The sequence below is a fragment of the Euleptes europaea genome, chromosome 18, assembly GCF_029931775.1.
Source record: "Euleptes europaea isolate rEulEur1 chromosome 18, rEulEur1.hap1, whole genome shotgun sequence".
Classification (NCBI taxonomy): domain Eukaryota; kingdom Metazoa; phylum Chordata; class Lepidosauria; order Squamata; family Sphaerodactylidae; genus Euleptes; species Euleptes europaea.
This window is the reverse complement of record NC_079329.1, coordinates 16,753,757-16,771,289: the sequence shown is the minus strand read 5'-3', so window position 1 is coordinate 16,771,289 and position 17,533 is coordinate 16,753,757. Positions and strand designations below refer to the sequence as shown.

General features: G+C 43.3%; 2 protein-coding genes across 2 annotated transcripts; both read right to left on the bottom strand.

The window, feature by feature from the left end:
• Positions 1–568: 568 nt before the first annotated feature.
• On the bottom strand, positions 569–6,514 carry LOC130490562 (vomeronasal type-2 receptor 26-like). The gene is made up of 5 exons (XM_056864383.1): positions 6,479–6,514; positions 5,521–5,826; positions 5,043–5,270; positions 3,693–3,819; positions 569–1,470 (listed from the first exon to the last, which is right to left on the bottom strand). The coding sequence occupies exons 1-5, from the start codon at positions 6,512–6,514 to the stop codon at positions 569–571; spliced, it is 1,599 nt and encodes a 532-aa protein (XP_056720361.1).
• Positions 6,515–10,642: 4,128 nt separating this feature from the next.
• On the bottom strand, positions 10,643–15,178 carry LOC130490560 (vomeronasal type-2 receptor 26-like). The gene is made up of 4 exons (XM_056864382.1): positions 15,143–15,178; positions 14,284–14,490; positions 12,501–12,627; positions 10,643–11,550 (listed from the first exon to the last, which is right to left on the bottom strand). Exons 1-4 carry the CDS (start codon positions 15,176–15,178, stop codon positions 10,643–10,645), a joined length of 1,278 nt encoding a protein of 425 aa, XP_056720360.1.
• Positions 15,179–17,533: the final 2,355 nt, after the last annotated feature.

The following is a 17,533-nucleotide window of genomic DNA, read 5'->3' as shown; positions in this document are numbered from 1 at the left end:
CTAGATTGAATGCTAACCCTTCTATGGTAATGCAGGGCAGAATTCTGAATATACCATACTCAGACAGGATCTGCCCTTGCTCTTCTGGCTCTATTGACTCATTAGCCCATGCCCTTTTGGAATGCCGCTTTTACGAGGAACTTCGATCGCACTATATTTTCCCCCTTTTAATATACAAATCCAATGCCTCTGTGACGACATAATGCCTTTTTTACTAAGCGACAGGGACCCCAAGGCTACATTGTCAGTGGCAAGATTTGTTTCAGTCCTTATATCCCTCCAACACTAGATATATGCTGCTAAAGATCAAATGATCAAGGAGCTTCTAAGGGATAAAAGGAAAGGAAAGGAAAGTAATTATAGCCCTTCTCAGGTATTTCTAAGAAGGATTTTCTGATGTAAAACTGATTAAATTTTACTATATATTATAGATTTTTCACGTATCGACATGTTGTATTTATTAGAATTGAATATTGTTAATTGCTGTTGAATGTTAGCCACCCTGACCCCTGCCTTGGTCGAGAAAAGGCAGGATCAAAATCTAATAAAATAATATATACATATAATCTCATTTTTTCCTCCTTATTAACTGTTCCTTGTTGTTCAGCTCAGGCCTCAACAAAATTATGTAGCATTTTGGTGAAAAAATGCAGCCCAGCAAACCAGCCCCAGAGGCTAAGATGGAGAAGATCTCCACGGCCACCATGTCTTTCCCTTTGGTGCTCAGGTAGGTTGGAACAAAAGTCAGCCAAACACTGCAAAAGACCAACATGCTGAAAGTGATAAACTTGGCTTCATTGAAACTGTCGGGTAACTTCTTGGCCAGGAAAGCGACAGTGTAGTTGGCGATGGCCAGGAAGCCCATGTAGCCCAAGACGCAGTAAAGAAAAGCGGTCGAGCCCTCATTACATTTCAGTATGATTTTTGTATTCAGGGAATGTATGTCTTTATCAGGGAAAGGAGGAGAAGTACTTAACCAGAAGACACAGATAACGGTTTGAATCAAGGAACAGAACAGGACAATAGAATTTGCCTTTCTTTTCCCCACCCATTTCATTGCCCTGGATCCTGGTTTGGTAGCCACAAATGCCAGAACCACAGTGATGGTTTTAGCCAATATGCTGGCAAGAGCTATGGAGAAGACGATGCCAAAAGCTGTTTGTCGGAGTAGGCAGGTCACTTTTGCAGGCTGCCCAATGAACAGCAAGGAGCAGAGGAAGCAAAGCAGGAGGGAGATGAGGAGAAGGTAGGTGAGGCTCCGGTTGTTGGCTTTGATGATGGGTGTATCCCGGTGCTTCACAAATATTCCAGATACCAAGGCTGTGATTATTGACAAAGTAATAGCCAGCAAAGATAAGATGATGCCCAAATGTTCTTTGTAGGAGAGGTAGGTTATATCTCTGGGAATGCATTCATTTTGAGGTTTGCTAGGATAGCTGTCTTCTTGACATGTGACACATGCATCCACGTCTGAAAAAATGAAAGTTTTAAAGATGTCAATCATTGTTCTAGTTGTTGATGATTTTAGGTAGTACCCTCAATGTGTACAATGCTTCACAGAATAATGATAAATATGGGGTCCCTGCCTCCTGGAGTTACCCTCTAAAATTTAACAGGGTGGCTACTGTAGTGGCTAAAAGAAAAGGAAGACTCATGAGTAAACCAGCCAGCATGGTGTAGTGGTTAGGAGCAGTGGTTTTGAGCAGTGGACTCTAATCTTGAGAAAGTGGTTTGATTCCCCACTCCTCCACATGAGCAGCAGAGGCTAATCTGGTGAACTGGATTGGTTTCTCCACCCCCTACACACGGAGCCAGCTGGGTGACCTTGGGCAAGTTACAGCTCTGTTAGAGCTCTCTGTTAGAGCTACCTCATAGGGTGTCTGTTGTGGGGAGGGGAAGGGAAGGTGATTGTAAGCTGGTTTGGGTCTCCCTTAAGTGGTGGAGTAAGTAGCGTATAAAAACCAACTCCTCCACCTCCTCCTCCTCCTCCTTCTTCTTCTATCAGGGGCAGAACATGTTTTGTATTGTTACCTCTATGGGTAGTAGGAATAACCTAGTCTTCCCAGAAAAGGTGGGCACTGAAGAGATATTTGAGCAATGATGGAAGATGGCATAGTGCTCATTTTCTGAGCTAATAGTAGTTGCTCTTTTTTGTCTTCTTGTTCATTGAAATGTTTTCATGGGAGGTTCTGAGTCTGTGTATAATAGTTCTGACAGTGACAAAGGTAGACCCTGAGTAATCTCTCTCCACTTCCATGAACTTACTGGATAGCCTTTGGGAAAGCACTCTCTTTGCCTCAGTTTTTATCTTTACCATGACAAGAATCACACAGATCTACCTGGTAGGGTTATTGTAAGAATGACCGGTATCCCGCATGTGAAGCACTCTGTATACTCAGAAAATGCCCCATGCATATTGTATTATTATGACTGTGAAGATGATCTTCTTCAACACTGGAGATCACAGTGGCTTATAGGGAAGTTATAATAGCAATATTAAATATTTTTTATGACCCCAAACTATAGGCAGATGTTGGAGTCCTGGCATCTCCAGGATCTTAGTATAATGTGATCTTAGTTGCCTTCACTTCTGCCCTCACTTATCAAGAGATAAGTGTGATGAGAATTGAAGGACATAGAACAAACCACACCATTAAAGCTAAAGGTTACCTTCATCCTGACTCCAGTGTAACATGGCCTTAATTGTCCTCATCTGTGCCCTCACTGGTTAAGAGATAAATGTGAAGAGTCTTGAAGGACATTTGACAACAAAAACACAGCAGTGAGGCTGCAGGTTTTCAGCAACCTGTCTGAAGTTTGCAGTGTCTGAACCACAGGATCAAAACAAGTGTGTTTTGCCATAACCTGATCTTGTAGGATCAGTGATGAGATTCACCATAGTTGGCAACGATATGAAAGCAGTAGGTGGATGAATATATGATTGCCGTTCTCAAATAAACCCTATTTACAAAGCCTTGGTTGAATAATGTAATTCAAGGGTTATTGTGGATGTTTTCAACCACAGGAAGCCAAAGGTGAAGCTTCTCAGAGGTTGGGTCACCAGTTGCTAATTAATGGCACTGAAGGCACAGCTAGAAGTACTGGTTGCAAAGGAGGCCACCAACTTAATCTGCACCAGTGAACAGCTGATCATTCAAGCTCTGATCAGGTTTACTTCCAACCTCTGAACACCTTCATTTTCTGCTTTTACAGCACATTCCTGAAAGGAATGCCGGCACTGGGCTTAGGAGGCAACCCAGCAGTGTTGCCTCCTAAGGAGGTTTTGGCACCGCCGAAACCTCTGCTCGGCGCAAAAAACCATGCAAATCTTATAAGGTTGCACAGGAGACATGCCACCAAATAGGTGGTGTATGTCGTTGAAAAAAAAGGGGGCAATCCAAACGACTCGGGAGGGCGAATAATATTGGCCCCGCCCCCCGGGCAGCGGTGTTACACCTCAAGAACGCCTCCTGGGGTGCCAGAACACCTTCCAGCTCGCAGCCGTGCCATGCCGGCAGTGTGGGCCCCTGCACTGTCGGAGTCCTTCGTCGGCTCCTAAGGGTTTTCAACGTGGCTGCCAGCGCGACTCAGGAATGGGCCATTTATGTAACAAACAGCTGTTAAAAACAGCAGACCAGACATATGTATTTTTTCGTTCAGCTGGCAAGTCTTCAGTATAGCATATCTCCTACCTTTCTGATATGAGACCATCCCTTCTGGACACGGAACACAATCGTAACAGCAAAATGCCTCGCCCTCCTTTTTCTTCTTGGTGTAGCCAGGTTGGCAGTGGTCACTGCACATAGAAAGGGGCAGCACCTATTGATATACACAGAGGAGAGGAGGCTGAAGATCTAATAAAATGTAGAATGGGCATTATAGGAAAGTACAATGTTAATGAAGAATTTTGTCCATTAGAACAAGTTGTTAGCATTTCCTTGCCTGATTTTACCCTAAAAGTGAGAGACATCTGTGATGAAGTATATAGAGAACAGGAAGGGATCATGGCTCAGAAGAAGAACATCCACTTTGCATGCAGAAAGTCCCAGGTTCAGTCCCCAAGCTCTTCATTAAAAATAATCTGGTAGGGGGTGATATGACAGACCTCTTCCTGAGACCCTGGAGAATCACTTCCAGTCAGAGTAGACAATACTGAACTTGAAAGACAAGTATGAAGTAGCTTCATGTGTTCAAGGGTAACCTTCATGTGTAGCTTCATGTGTAGCTTCACGGTATAAAGTAGCTTCATGAGTTCAAGGGTAACCTTGAACACCTGAACACATGAAGCTGCCTTCTACTGAATCGGATCCTTGGTCCATCCAAGTCAGTATTGTCTACTTAGACCGGCAGTGGCTCTCTGGGGTCTCAGGCAGAGGTCTTTCACATAACCTATTTGCCGAGTTCCTTTAACTGGAGATGCTGGGGATTGAACCTGGCACCTTCTGCATGCCAAGCAGTTGCTCTACCACTGAGCCATGCCCCCTCCTCTAAAACCTTCCTAAAACTGTACTGCTCTTGTGTCCAGAATCCATAGATGCATAGTTAGATGACCAAGAAGCTGAAACATTCATGGATTACTAAAGGCGGTGTTCTATTATTACTAAAACTAAAGCAGAAATTTCCAAGGACATTCAGAAAGGTTGACATTGGTTTAAATGGCCAAATCTGACTAAAACAACAAGAGAACATGATGGAAAGACAACTTTGTTGAGATCATGTTGTCATTGACCCCTATGAAGCAGCAGAAGATCTTAAATTATTTTCCTGCTTTGCAGTCCAGGGAAATAACTTTGGAGGATGGCTGTGTTGCTCTGCAGTAGAAGAGGAGGATTCAAGTCCACTAGTACCTTAGAGACCACCAAGTTGTTTTGGGGTACAAGCTTTTGATAGTTAAAGCTCCCTCTTCCAGGGAAATAACTAGGCTTTAAAGAAGATGGTGCTATCCGGCACCATAAAGCACTTGAAGTGAAAGCTATGCAGAACTCTGGAATAACAAAAATGGGACTTTATTTTAATAGACTGAATTATAGTCTCCATCTCACTTGGTTAAAGCTTCTGTGCCACACAATCTGATCATCATTCAGGGTTAACTCTTTGCCTGGAGGAGCCAGAGGATCCAGCCTTCCCACTTTTACTCTCGCAAAAGATCCATTTGGGAATGTTACCCAGTTTGTGACATCAAAACCTGCAATCAATTCTCCATGCTCATCAAAATGTACCACGTCTCCAGCACTGTTATTGAACAAGATTGTCCTTAGAAAGTGATGGAGCTAACGAATGAGAGAAAATGACAGCATGGAACATTTTTACCATGAATTTTACAACAACTTGGCTTACTACACTCTAGATTACGAACATTAAAAAAAAACTGTTCCCCCTTGTCACACAACTGAACATGAGTACTTAACCAAATTCATTGGCAAATATTAGTGAAGGCAATGACGTTCAGTCTCCCACCCATCTCTGAATGATATGCTAGCCTACCTTAAATACAGAAACACCCTTTTCAGCTGCAATTACCTGCCAGGGCTGCACATTCTGAAATTCTACCCTCTCTCCTTCTACCAGAGTTCTGGATTTGGCTCTCAATCTGTAAATGGCATGCAAAGAATGTGCCACAGCGTGGACAGCATTGTAGATGTTGTAACTCTGGCCCGTCATGCTCATTTCAAACAAAGTCCCAGGAAGGTTCTCCAGCTTCTCCTCTCCAGTACACAGTTTCTCGCTTTCCTCAAGTTCATCAGCACTTTTAAAGGAGCAGTCAAAGGCCTGCTCCCAGAAGTCCTGGATAAAGCCATCACCTCTCACCCAAGAAGGTTTTATATTCTGAAGAAATTTTTGAAAACCAGGAGGCTTATTGGAGTGAATTGTGAAGGTAATTGCGCCATGGAAGATTTGTGTATCCCAAATCTTTTGAAGGGACACTGACTGAAAAATCCATTGGGATGTAGTAATCCACACTTTACCCAGAGAACGTGAGGAATCTTCTTCTGATACAAACAGTAAGAATCTCAAGGCAAACATTGACGTAGGTTGTCCATACACAAAATACACATTGGCTGTGGTGTCCACAAGAGGTGCAAATATCTCCCACAGTTTGTCAAACAATTCCATCAAACCATCCATATATGTTTGCTTGGGGATTTTCAGTATGAAGTCATAGCAGATTCGATTCTGGGCAAGGAGGGGAATCACTATCTGCAAAAACATGTCCCCATCATCATCATCTGCAGTAAAGAGACCTATCCATGTCCAGTCAAAGTGATGAAGTAACTGGACAACCCCCTTGTACTGAAAGGTGTCATTTGGGACCATCTTGTACATGTAGGGAAACAGTGTTTTATCACCCTTCATTGATGAAAATGATCCGTACGTGTACTGGAATGAAATACATAGTTACTTTTCATGTGAGCTGCAAAACTATATTAAACTATATTCCTCTGTTTTGAAATCTCAACACTTCAGGCCTCTGGCTTACCTGTGGTATCTTGTAGCTGGCTAAGATGGTAGCCATATCTGCAGATATTTCGGTGATATCGGCTCCAATAACGGATATGAGATTTTTCTGGGTATTGCACTTAAAATTGGGGAGGAATGTATGTTGTGCGGAAAGTAGATCCAGGATGACCTTATAGGTCACACTTCCAAGTCTGTAACCATTGAGGAGGATGTGGAAACCCAGAGTGACGTTTGGTAGGATTTGGGGATCCTGGTTGACCTGTTTTATAGCAAATGCCAAAGCCAAAATATGCTGATAGTGCTTTGGCACTGAGCTGCAATGAGAATTACAGGCTGGTTAAGCCAAACAAGAGAAAACACATTTGCACCCTTCCTTATGAGAGTAGTGAATGATCCTTTTTCTCGATGCGGCGAAAAGCTTCCCTTTCTTGTTTCTGCACAACAAATGACAGGGTAGCAAAATTATGATCAAATGCAGAAGGAACAGCAGCGGCAATCATTTGCAACTGGCTATTCCTGTGCAGTCAAGAGGCTCCAGTTGTGAACGATGGCTAGAATACAACCATCATACAATGCTGAATAATGTGTTGAGGCAGAACAAGACTACAATTCCCTGCTGAAATCCAGTCAGGTTTTGCTGGCTTGCTCTATTGCTGTAAGATCAGCTCTCCGTTATTAGGACCTGAACCTGTTACAGAAAGAAGAAAAACAATTCCTTACAAAGGTTTACCAGTCAACTTCAGTGTGGGCTGTTCCTCGAATGAGGGACTGTCTCGAAGCAAGAACATGTGATTGACCATCTCACCAATGACAAGGTCACCGGCTTGATAAAATCCATGAGAAATAGGATGGGGATCATCATAGATTGTGCAATTAACAGAAAGTTTCTTGCATACAGTATGAAACTGCCCTGCAAGCAGCAACACCACTGTTAGCCTCATCCAGTTAATGAATTGTGTCCTTAAGATGCCCATCCTTAGGAGTCCGTCTGCAGGTTTATCTGGGAAGTGTTATTTTTTACAGCCTTTGTTGAATGGCAGACAATTCTGCTGTTGCTTTATTACTTACAAGTGCATCTGTCTCCACCCCTTTCTTATAGTTACCAATAGTTTCTTTTGTTACCTCTTATCCCTCATGAGAATAACTTCACAGTGGTAGCCTCAAGTCTACTGCAGCAACAATAAGCAGGTTCCACAGGACACTTGTTTCATCTCATCTCTCAGATGTTTCTCTCTGTAGAACTGTCCTACATAATCATCTACTTCTTGACAATGGGTGTTCCCAAGTACCTTTGTGCACCTGATGCCAACTCTTGGGACCTCTGGCAACTACATGTAATCATAAGGGAGGTGCCACATCTGAGAGTTGGCATGAAAGATCAAGGAGTTGGTTCAGGTAAACCAGGGGTCCCCAATGTGGTGCCCATGGTTGCCTTGGCGCCGGCTGACATAGTTTTTCGTGTCCGCTAGGAATTTATAGAAGGAGAGGAGTAGGGTTTTTTGAAATTTTGATGTTTATGGTATAACACAGACAGTGGCTTTACTTTTCTTTGGGTTACTTTAATGTGCGATGAATCCAGGTTCAAGCAGGGAGATCCAACCCATGCTTAAAAGACCTGTATGCATTGGCTTGAATGATCAGGGATGAAACTGTGTGCTAATCGATCCATGAATACAGAAAAGCAGTCTCCCAAGCTCAAATCAAGTCCCACCTGTTTAAATTATGCTCTGTAATTGGCTTACTTCGCAGTGCTCACCGTGAGAGAAGATTTCCCTCCCCCCAAACCCAACTGCTGCATAAAAAAAGAATTTTAAGAACAAAAAATGAGCAACCTGAAAGAAGGGGGGGGGGTAGAAATCCAAGCCTCTTTTTTAAAAAGCCTTTATTTTGCTCAGAAAGAGTTCTGCGGTAGCAGGAAGCACTTGAATCCCCACCTCTTTACACACTGCTTCCTGATTGGCTGTGAAAGAAGCCAATCTTCTTTGTTTCCTGCTGTTTAGTCATCTGCATGCTGCTTTGAGCAGGGCTGAGCTCAGGGGAGAGGGAACAGTCGGATTAACAGAGGAACGGGAAGATCTGGATTTGGTTTTGTGTCCAAACAGCGTCGAGCTACCAAGGAATGGGGTATCGTGCATACTGAAAATTTAGATCCTGGCTGCAACAGGGAATAAAGGAGGTTATAGTTACCATGCATACATGACCCGAGTCTCCTTAAAGGTAGAGAAAAGGGGGGGTATAAAAACCAATTCTTCTTTTCCCCACTAATGGCTATAACTTATGTGTTACACCTTGCGTTTGCTTTTGGCCAACATAGGGAAGAAATTAAGTATGACCCCCGCATGTGTCATGGTTGAATGATAACAGTGACCTACTAGTTGAACACAGAATCACTTGCAATTCACTGCCTCTTTGCAATCAGATGGTTCTGTTGGGATGTTGTTTTTCATTGGCCTACCCAGTGTTTGCTGGTTTGGCCATTGGATATGATGGTTAATGGAACTGGGATGCTACATGGGTAAGAAATGTATGTTCATGTGAGTAGTCTCCTGCTATGACAACTGATCTTCTGCCTTTAGAGATCAGTTCCCCTGGAGAAAATGACCGCTTTGGCAATTGGACTCTATGGCATTGAAGTCCCTCTCCAAACCCCACCCTCCTCATGCTCTGCCCCCAAAACCTCCCGCTGGTGATGAAGAGGGGCCTAGCAATCCTAGTTCTGGGCATCCTCAAATGTTCTCCAATTTGCGGCCTCTCCATTTACACTCAGATGTTGAGTGGGGTCAAGTATGAATCAAGGTAATATTTCAAAAATGAGAAGTACTGTGGTTAAAATGAGTCTCATGCTCACCTACGTGGAGGTATTCAGGAGATGATGCAAAGGCCTATTTTTCTGCCAGGGCTTTTGGTAGAGTATGAAGAGTAGACACACATGGTTTAACAAGACGAGGAGGTACTTGGGGTTTTTATTTGGTGTTAATCCACAATGTTTTAACTATTACTTGTAAGCCACTTTGATGCAGGTGTACTGGTGGGGTATAAATACTTAAATAAATGAAGTTCATGTAATTGTGTTTTTTCATGGTTGAGGGGCTCTCACTTTTATAACCTCTTTGCCTAAACTAATCTAAGCCTTGGCACTGAAATCAAATTCTGGGGATGATGTCTGTGAACTTACAATAACATTTTGTCTCTTTGCTAGAGACTGTAACTTTAACAAATTTATAACCCTAGGACAATTAGAATGAATCTGCTTCATTGATTCCCTCAATTGCCTACTCATTTGGAAGAGGAGAGTGCACACATTGGGAAAACAGGATGTGAGAAAAAAGGCAAAATATTCTATGGCTGTTTTTTAAAACTGGCATTAGAAATTTAAATAAACCCTCAACATTTATTTATGCAGCCGTTCCACCCCAGAAATGGAGACTCTTCTGCTTCCAAAGGTGATTGATATGAATACATATTTTTATAAGCATCCATGCCTTCTCCCACAGGTCAATGCTCACTGAAGCTGCTCAATACACACTGGGTGCTTCATTCAATGTAGAAGTTATTTGCATCTTTCTGAATACTAGAGTTAGATCAGCGTGTCAGCCTTTGCTCAATACCTTGAATGAATGCCTTGCACTCTGAAATATATTCCTGTGGATGTTTCATAGTGGAGGTTAAAGGAATGAGATTTCCCTGACAAATGCCATTTTTTCCCCCCAAACCACACCAACTATGATGGTTTTGTGCAAGACGCCACAGGAATGGAAATTATCTAACATTTCCAGGTAACTTGTTGAATTGGAAGGCAGACCTAAAAGGCCATTTTTGCATGGTCAATTTTGATGCTCCCTGAAAGCTCTTTTTAAAAATGCGACTTTAAAAATGCCTTTTCATGGTCCCGACGCAAAAGGAAAAATTCCACTCCCCCCACTTGCCTGCGCCTTTGTTTTGCATAGCTGTTAGCACATGCATAGCTCACCCGCCGCTGTTATTTTGCATGGTTCCTTCAGGGAGATTCTTCAAGGCAAACACAAAACGTCGTGTTAGATGGGCTCTTTAGTAATGCTAAGCAGCTATGCACCAGCTTTGCAGCTACTTCCGGAATGACGGTTCAGCGTGCCAAATTAAAAAAAACAAACATATGCGGGGCAATTCAGCCTGGAAAGCGCTGCTAATTACCATGAAAAGGGCCTTACTTTCCGTTCTTTCTCCTGACCATCTTTTCCCTGTTGTTCAGTGTAGGTCTCAGGATAATTATGTAGCACTTCGGGAAAAAAATGCAACTCAGTAAACCTGCGCTGGAGGCCAAGATGGAGAAGATCTCCATGGCTACCGTGTATTTCCCTTTGGTGCTTAGGTAGGTGGGGACGAAGCTCAACCAAACACTGCAAAAGACCAACATACTAAAGGTGATAAATTTGGCTTCGTTGAACCTGTCAGGTAACTTCCGGGCTAGGAAAGCCACCGTGAAGCTGACAATGGCCATGAAGCCCAGATAACCCAAGACACAGTAAAACAGGGCAGGTGAGCCCTCATTACATTGCAGTATGATTTTTGTATTCAGGGAGTGTGTGTCCATATCAGGGAAGGGAGGAAATGTACTTAACCAAAAGATGCAGGTAATTGTTTGAAGCAAGGAGCATAGGAGGACAATAAAGTTTGCCATTCTTCTCCCCACCCATTTCTTCATCCTGGATCCTGGTATGGTAACCATGAAGGCCAGAACCACAGTGATGGTTTTGGCAAACACACTGGAAAGAGCCACCGAGAAGATGATGCCAAAAGCTATTTGTCGGAGGAGGCAGGTCAGTTTTCCAGGCTGCCCAATGAAGAGCAAGGAGCAGAGGAAGCAAAGCAGGAGGGAGATGAGGAGAATGTAGGAGAGGTTCCGGTTGTTGGCTTTAACTAACGGGGTGTCCTGGTACTTTAGAAAGGTTCCAAGCACCAACACTGTGATCAGAGAGAAAGAAACAGCCAGCACAGCTAAGGTGATTCCTAATGGTTCTTTGTAAGAGAGGTAGCTTATAACCCTGGGGATGCATTCATTTTGATCGTTGTTGGGATAGCTGTCCTGTAGACATGTGAAACAAGCATCCATGTCTGAAAAAAAGACAGAAAGTTTTAAATATCCCAAAACATTGTTCTGGTTGTGCTTGTTGTTGATTCCCACCATGGCACAGATTGCACCAACCAATCTCCAGCTGGTGGCTATAGATCTCCCACTATTACAACTGATCTCCAGGTGACAGAGGTCAGTTCACCTGGAGAAAATGACCGCTTTGGAAGGTGGACTCTATGGCATTATAACCAATTGGAGTCTCTCTCCTCCCCAAACCCCACCCTCTTCAGGCTCACTTGGAGAAAATGACCGCTTTAGAAGATGGACTCTATGGCATAATAACCCATTGAAGTCCCTCTCCTCCCCAAACCCCACACTATTCAGGGTCCAACCCCAAAATCTCCAGGTATTTCCCAACCTGGAGCTGGCAACCTTACACAAACCATATTTACAAAACCTTTGTTGGGTGATGTCATTCATGGGCATGATGGATATTTTGATCTGCAGAAAGGTCAAGGTGAAGCCAGTGAGATCTTGGGTCACTAGTTGCTCGTTAATGGTGTTGAAGGCAGAACTAAAAGTGCTGGCTGCAGAAAGGCTACCGATTTATCCAGCAGCACTGAACAGTTGATGATTCAAGTCCTGAGTAGGTTTACCTGCAACCCCTGAATACGTTTACTTTCTGCTTTTGACATTACAAACATCTCTTAGAAACCGTGGGCCAGACTTTTGTTTAGTTCAGCTGGCAAGTCTACAATACATCATATTTAGGGTTGCAAGGTCCCTCTTTCCCACTGGCGGGAGGTTTTTGGGGCAGAGCCTGAGGAGGGCGGGGTTTGGGGAGGGGAGGGACTTCAATGCCATAGAGTCCAATGGCCAGAGCGGCCATTTCCTCCAGGGGAACTGATCTCTATTGGCTGGAGATCAGTTGTAATAGTGGGAGATCTCCAGCTAGTACCTGGAGGTTGGCAACCCTAATCATATCTCCTACCTTTCTGGTATGAGACCATCCCTTCTGGACACGGAGCACAATCGTAACAGCAAAACTTCTCACTCTCCCTTTTCTGCTTGCTGAAGCCAGGATGGCAGTGGTCAGTGCATATAGAAAGGGGCAGCACCTATTAATAAATACAGAAGAGACGAGAATCAAGATCAGGTAAATGTAAAACGGGAATGGTTGTTCTAAAAAAGTACAATGTTAATATGGAAACTTGCACGCTGAGGTCCTTGCCAACTCTGATGGCTGCCCAGGGACTTTTGGCAGGATTTGGTCTCTTTAAGGGGGTGGGGGTGGGTGGTGGGTGAGCTACAGACACAGAGCCAACCATGCCCCTTCCTACCACTAGACTGTGATGAAGGCAGGCCCATGACTGCCGGCTGAGCCCAGTATTCATCTCTGCGCTGCCGCCTCCGAGACCCATGTGGACTTCGAGGCATCTATCTATCTGTCTGTCTGTCATCACTGCTCATATAGCTATAACTTTGAGCAGAAAAATAAAGGAATAAAAAACACCTTACTTAGTGTTATTCTTTTGGTATTTAATTATTGCCCCTATAAACTTTGCCACAGACAGAATAACAGAATCATTTGTATCTGATAGAGCCACGTTGCCTGCGCCCTCATACTGCTAGATGCCTCTTTGGACCTTTCCATATTTTTAAAGAAAGGATTAATCAAACTGGCCGTCCGCTCATTAAATATAGGACACTCCATGATTAGATGTTCAATAGTTTCCACATTGTCACGTGAGCATGTTCTATTTGAGTATGGCACTTTTTAATATCTGCCCTCCAAAATTGCCAAAGGAAGGGCTTCGGAGGCAGCAACGTTTTTGTGTTTACTCATTATTTATGTACTGTAATACCTGTTTGGACCTTTGTTTCTACTACTATTTTGTAAAACTTTGGAGTAGCTACAAGTGATTAGATAAATGCCTTGTAACCTCTGGTGGGTTGCACATTTTTTTCCCTCTGCTGCCTAACCAAACCTTACACGAAGCAAACTGGTAGCACCACAGATACACCGTGACCAGCTGCCACACTGCAGGCAGCCTCAGGATTGCTCTGCCCAGCATCAGCATCTCCATTTCACCTGGTTAAAACTTCTGTGCCACACAATCTGATGATCATTAAGGGTCAGCTCTTTGCCTGGAGGAGCCTGAGGATCCAGCCTTCCCACTTTTACTCTCGCAAAAGAACTGTTTGGGAACGTTATCCAGTTTGTCACATCAAAACCAGCCATCAATTCTCCATTGGCATCAAAACGCACAGTGTCTCCTGCACTGTTGTTGAACAAGATTGTCTTTAGAAAGCGATGGAGCTAGCATGTAAGGGAAAATGAAAGCATGGAACCCTTTACCATGAATTTTACCACATCTTGGCTTAACTAGTCCTAGATTATTAATATTTTAAAAACCTGATCACCTTTGTCACTCAGCTGAACATTACCATTTAACCAAATGCATTGGCAAATATTAGCGAGCATGATTTTGATAGCATTGCTTTATGCAGGCATCATATTTATATATGCGTAAGAGAAGGCATTGACTATCAGTCTCCCACCCATCTCTGAATGATTTGCTAGCCTAGGTTAAGTATAGAAACACATTTATTTATTATTTATTTAAATTTCTATTCTGCCCTCAATCCCCGGCCGATTTTTGATCTGCAGTTACCAGCCAGGGCTGCACATTCTGAAATTCTGTCCTCTCTCCTTTTGCCAGAGTTCTGGATTTGGCTCTCAATCTGTAAATGGCATGCAAGGAATGTGCTACAGCATGGACAGCGTTGTAGATGTTGTAGCTCTGGCCAGTCATGCTCATTTCAAACAAAGTCCCAGGAAGGTTCTCCAGCTTCTCCTCTCCAGTACACAGTTTCTCGCTATCCTCAAGTTCATCAGCACTTTTAAAGGAGCAGTCAAAGGCCTGCTCCCAGAAGTCCTGGATAAAGCCATCACTTCTTGCCCAAGAAGGTTTTATATTCTGAAGAAATTTTTGAAAGCCAGGAGGCTTATTGGAATGAATTGTGAAGGTAATGGTGCCGTGGAAGATTTGTGTATCCCAGATCTTTTGAAGGGACACTGACTGAAAAATCCATTGGGATGTAGTAATCCACACTTTACCCAGAGAATGTGAGGAATCTTCTTCTGATTCAAACAGTAAGATTCTCAAGGCAAACATTGACGTAGGTTGTCCATACACAAAATACACATTGGCTGTGCTGTCCACAAGAGCTGCAAATTTATCCCACAGTTTGTCAAACAATTCTATCAAACCATCCATATATGTTTGCTTGGGGATTTTCAGTATGAAGTCATAGCAGATTCTATTCTGGGCAAGGAGGGGAATCACTGTCTGCAAAAACTTGTCCCCATCATCATCATCCACAGTAAAGAGACCTATCCATGTCCAGTCGAAGTGATGAAGTAACTGGACAACTCCCTTGTACTGAAAGGTGTCATTTGGGACCATCTTGTACATGTATGGAAACAGTGTTTTATCACCCTTCATTGATGAAAATGATCCGTACGTGTACTGGAATGAAATACATAGTTACTTTTCATGCGAGCTGCAAAACTATATTAAACTATATTCCTCTGTTTTGAAATCTCAACACTTCAGGCCTCTGCCTTACCTGTGGTATCTTGTAGCTGGCTAAGATGGTAGCCATATCTGCAGATATTTCGGTGATATCGGCTCCAATAACGGATATGAGATTTTTCTGGGTATTGCACTTAAAATTGGGGAGGAATGTATGTTGTGCGGAAAGTAGATCCAGGATGACCTTATAGGTCACACTTCCAAGTCTGTAACCATTGAGGAGGATGTGGAAACCCAGAGTGACGTTTGGTAGGATTTGGGGATCCTGGTTGACCTGTTTTATAGCAAATGCCAAAGCCAAAATATGCTGATAGTGCTTTGGCACTGAGCTGCAATGAGAATTACAGGCTGGTTAAGCCAAACAAGAGAAAACACATTTGCACCCTTCCTTATGAGAGTAGTGAATGATCCTTTTTCTCGATGCGGCGAAAAGATTCCCTTTCTTGTTTCTGCACACCAAATGACAGGGTAGCAAAATTATGATCAATTGCAGAGGGAACAGCAGCGGCAATCATTTGCAACTGGCTATTCCTGTGCAGTCAAGAGGCTCCAGTTGTGAACGATGGCTAGAATACAACCATCATACAATGCTGAACAATGTGTTGAGGCAGAACAAGACTACAATTCTCTGCTGAAAAGCCAGTCAGGTTTTGCTGGCTTGCTCTATTGCTGTAAGATCAGCTCTCCGTTATTAGGACCTGAACCTGTTACCGAAAGAAGAAAAACAATTCCTTACAAAGGTTTACCAGTCAACTTCAGTGTGGGCTGTTCCTCGAATGAGGGACTGTCTCGAAGCAAGAACATGTGATTGACCATCTCACCAATGACAAGGTCACCGGCTTGATAAAATCCATGAGAAATAGGATGGGGATCATCATAGATTGTGCAATTAACAGAAAGTTTCTTGCATACAGTATGAAACTGCCCTGCAAGCAGCAACACCACTGTTAGCCTCATCCAGTTAATGAATTGTGTCCTTAAGATGCCCATCCTTAGGAGTCCGTCTGCAGGTTTATCTGGGAAGTGTTATTTTTTACAGCCTTTGTTGAATGGCAGACAATTCTGCTGTTGCTTTATTACTTACAAGTGCATCTGTCTCCACCCCTTTCTTATAGTTACCAATAGTTTCTTTTGTTACCTCTTATCCCTCATGAGAATAACTTCACAGTGGTAGCCTCAAGTCTACTGCAGCAACAATAAGCAGGTTCCACAGGACACTTGTTTCATCTCATCTCTCAGATGTTTCTCTCTGTAGAACTGTCCTACATAATCATCTACTTCTTGACAATGGGTGTTCCCAAGTACCTTTGTGCACCTGATGCCAACTCTTGGGACCTCTGGCAACTACACGTAATCATAAGGGAGGTGCCACATCTGAGAGTTGGCATGAAAGACCAAGGGGTTGGTTCAGGTAAACCAGGGGTCCCCAATGTGGTGCCCATGGTTGCCTTGGCGCCAGCTGACATTGTTTTTGGTGTCCGCTAGGAATTTATAGAAGGAGAGGAGTAGGTTTTTTTGAAATTTTGATGTTTATGATATAACACAGACAGTGGCTTTACTTTACTTTACTTTGGGTTACTTTAATGTGCGATGAATCCAGGTTCAAGCAGGGAGATCCAACCCATGCTTAAAAGACCTGTATGCATTGGCTTGAATGATCAGGGATGAAACTGTGTGCTAATCGATCCATGAATACAGAAAAGCAGTCTCCGAAGCTCAAATCAAGTCCCACCTGTTTAAATTATGCTCTGTAATTGGCTTTTTTCGCAGTGCTCACCGCGAGAAAAGATTTCCTTCCCCCCAAACCCAACTGCTGCATAAAAAAACATTTTAAGAACAAAAAATGAAGCAACCTGAAAGAAGGGGGGGGGGGAAATCCAAGCCTCATTTTTAAAAAGCCTTTCTTTTGCAAAGAAAGAGCTACGCGGTAGCAAGAAGCACTTGAATCCCCGCCTCTTTATACACTGCTTCCTGATTGGCTTTGAGAAAAGCCAATCTTCTCTGTTTCCCCCTGTTTAGTCATCTGCATGCTGCTTTGAGCTCAGGGGAGAGGGAAAAGTCGGGTTAACAGAGGAATGGGAAGACCCGGATTTGGTTTTGCATCAAAACAGTGTCGAGTTACCAAGGAATGGGGTATCGTGCATACTGAAAATTTAGATCCTGGCTGAAACAGGGAATAAAGGAGGTTATAGTTACCATGCATACATGACCCGAGTCTTCTTAAAGGTAGAGAAAAGGGGGGAGGTATAAAAACCAATTCTTCTTTTCCCCACTAATGGCTATAACTTATGGGTTACACCTTGCACTGGTGATGAAGAGGGACCTGGCAATCCTGGTTAAGGGCATCCTCAAATGTTCTCCAGTTTGCACCCTCCCCATTTACACTCAGATGTTGAGTGGGGTCAAATACGAATCAAGGTAATAT

What these genes read in the sequence shown, in the direction of transcription:
- LOC130490562 (XM_056864383.1), bottom strand. Translation starts at nt 6,514, where the DNA reads ATGGCTACCATCTTAGCCAGCTACAAGATACCACAG. An exon ending in GGCACAGAAGCTTTAACCAA is followed by an intron (nt 3,820 to 5,042) that starts GTGAGATGGAGA and finishes GTATATCAATAG; the next exon opens with GTGCTGCCCCTTTCTATGTG. An exon ending in GATGGTCTCATATCAGAAAG is followed by an intron (nt 1,471 to 3,692) that starts GTAGGAGATATG and finishes TCATTTTTTCAG; the next exon opens with ACGTGGATGCATGTGTCACA.
- LOC130490560 (XM_056864382.1), bottom strand. Translation starts at nt 15,178, where the DNA reads ATGGCTACCATCTTAGCCAGCTACAAGATACCACAG. An exon ending in CCAGCTACAAGATACCACAG is followed by an intron (nt 14,491 to 15,142) that starts GTAAGGCAGAGG and finishes AAATTTCTTCAG; the next exon opens with AATATAAAACCTTCTTGGGC. An exon ending in TCTACAACGCTGTCCATGCT is followed by an intron (nt 12,628 to 14,283) that starts GTAGCACATTCC and finishes ATTTATTAATAG; the next exon opens with GTGCTGCCCCTTTCTATATG.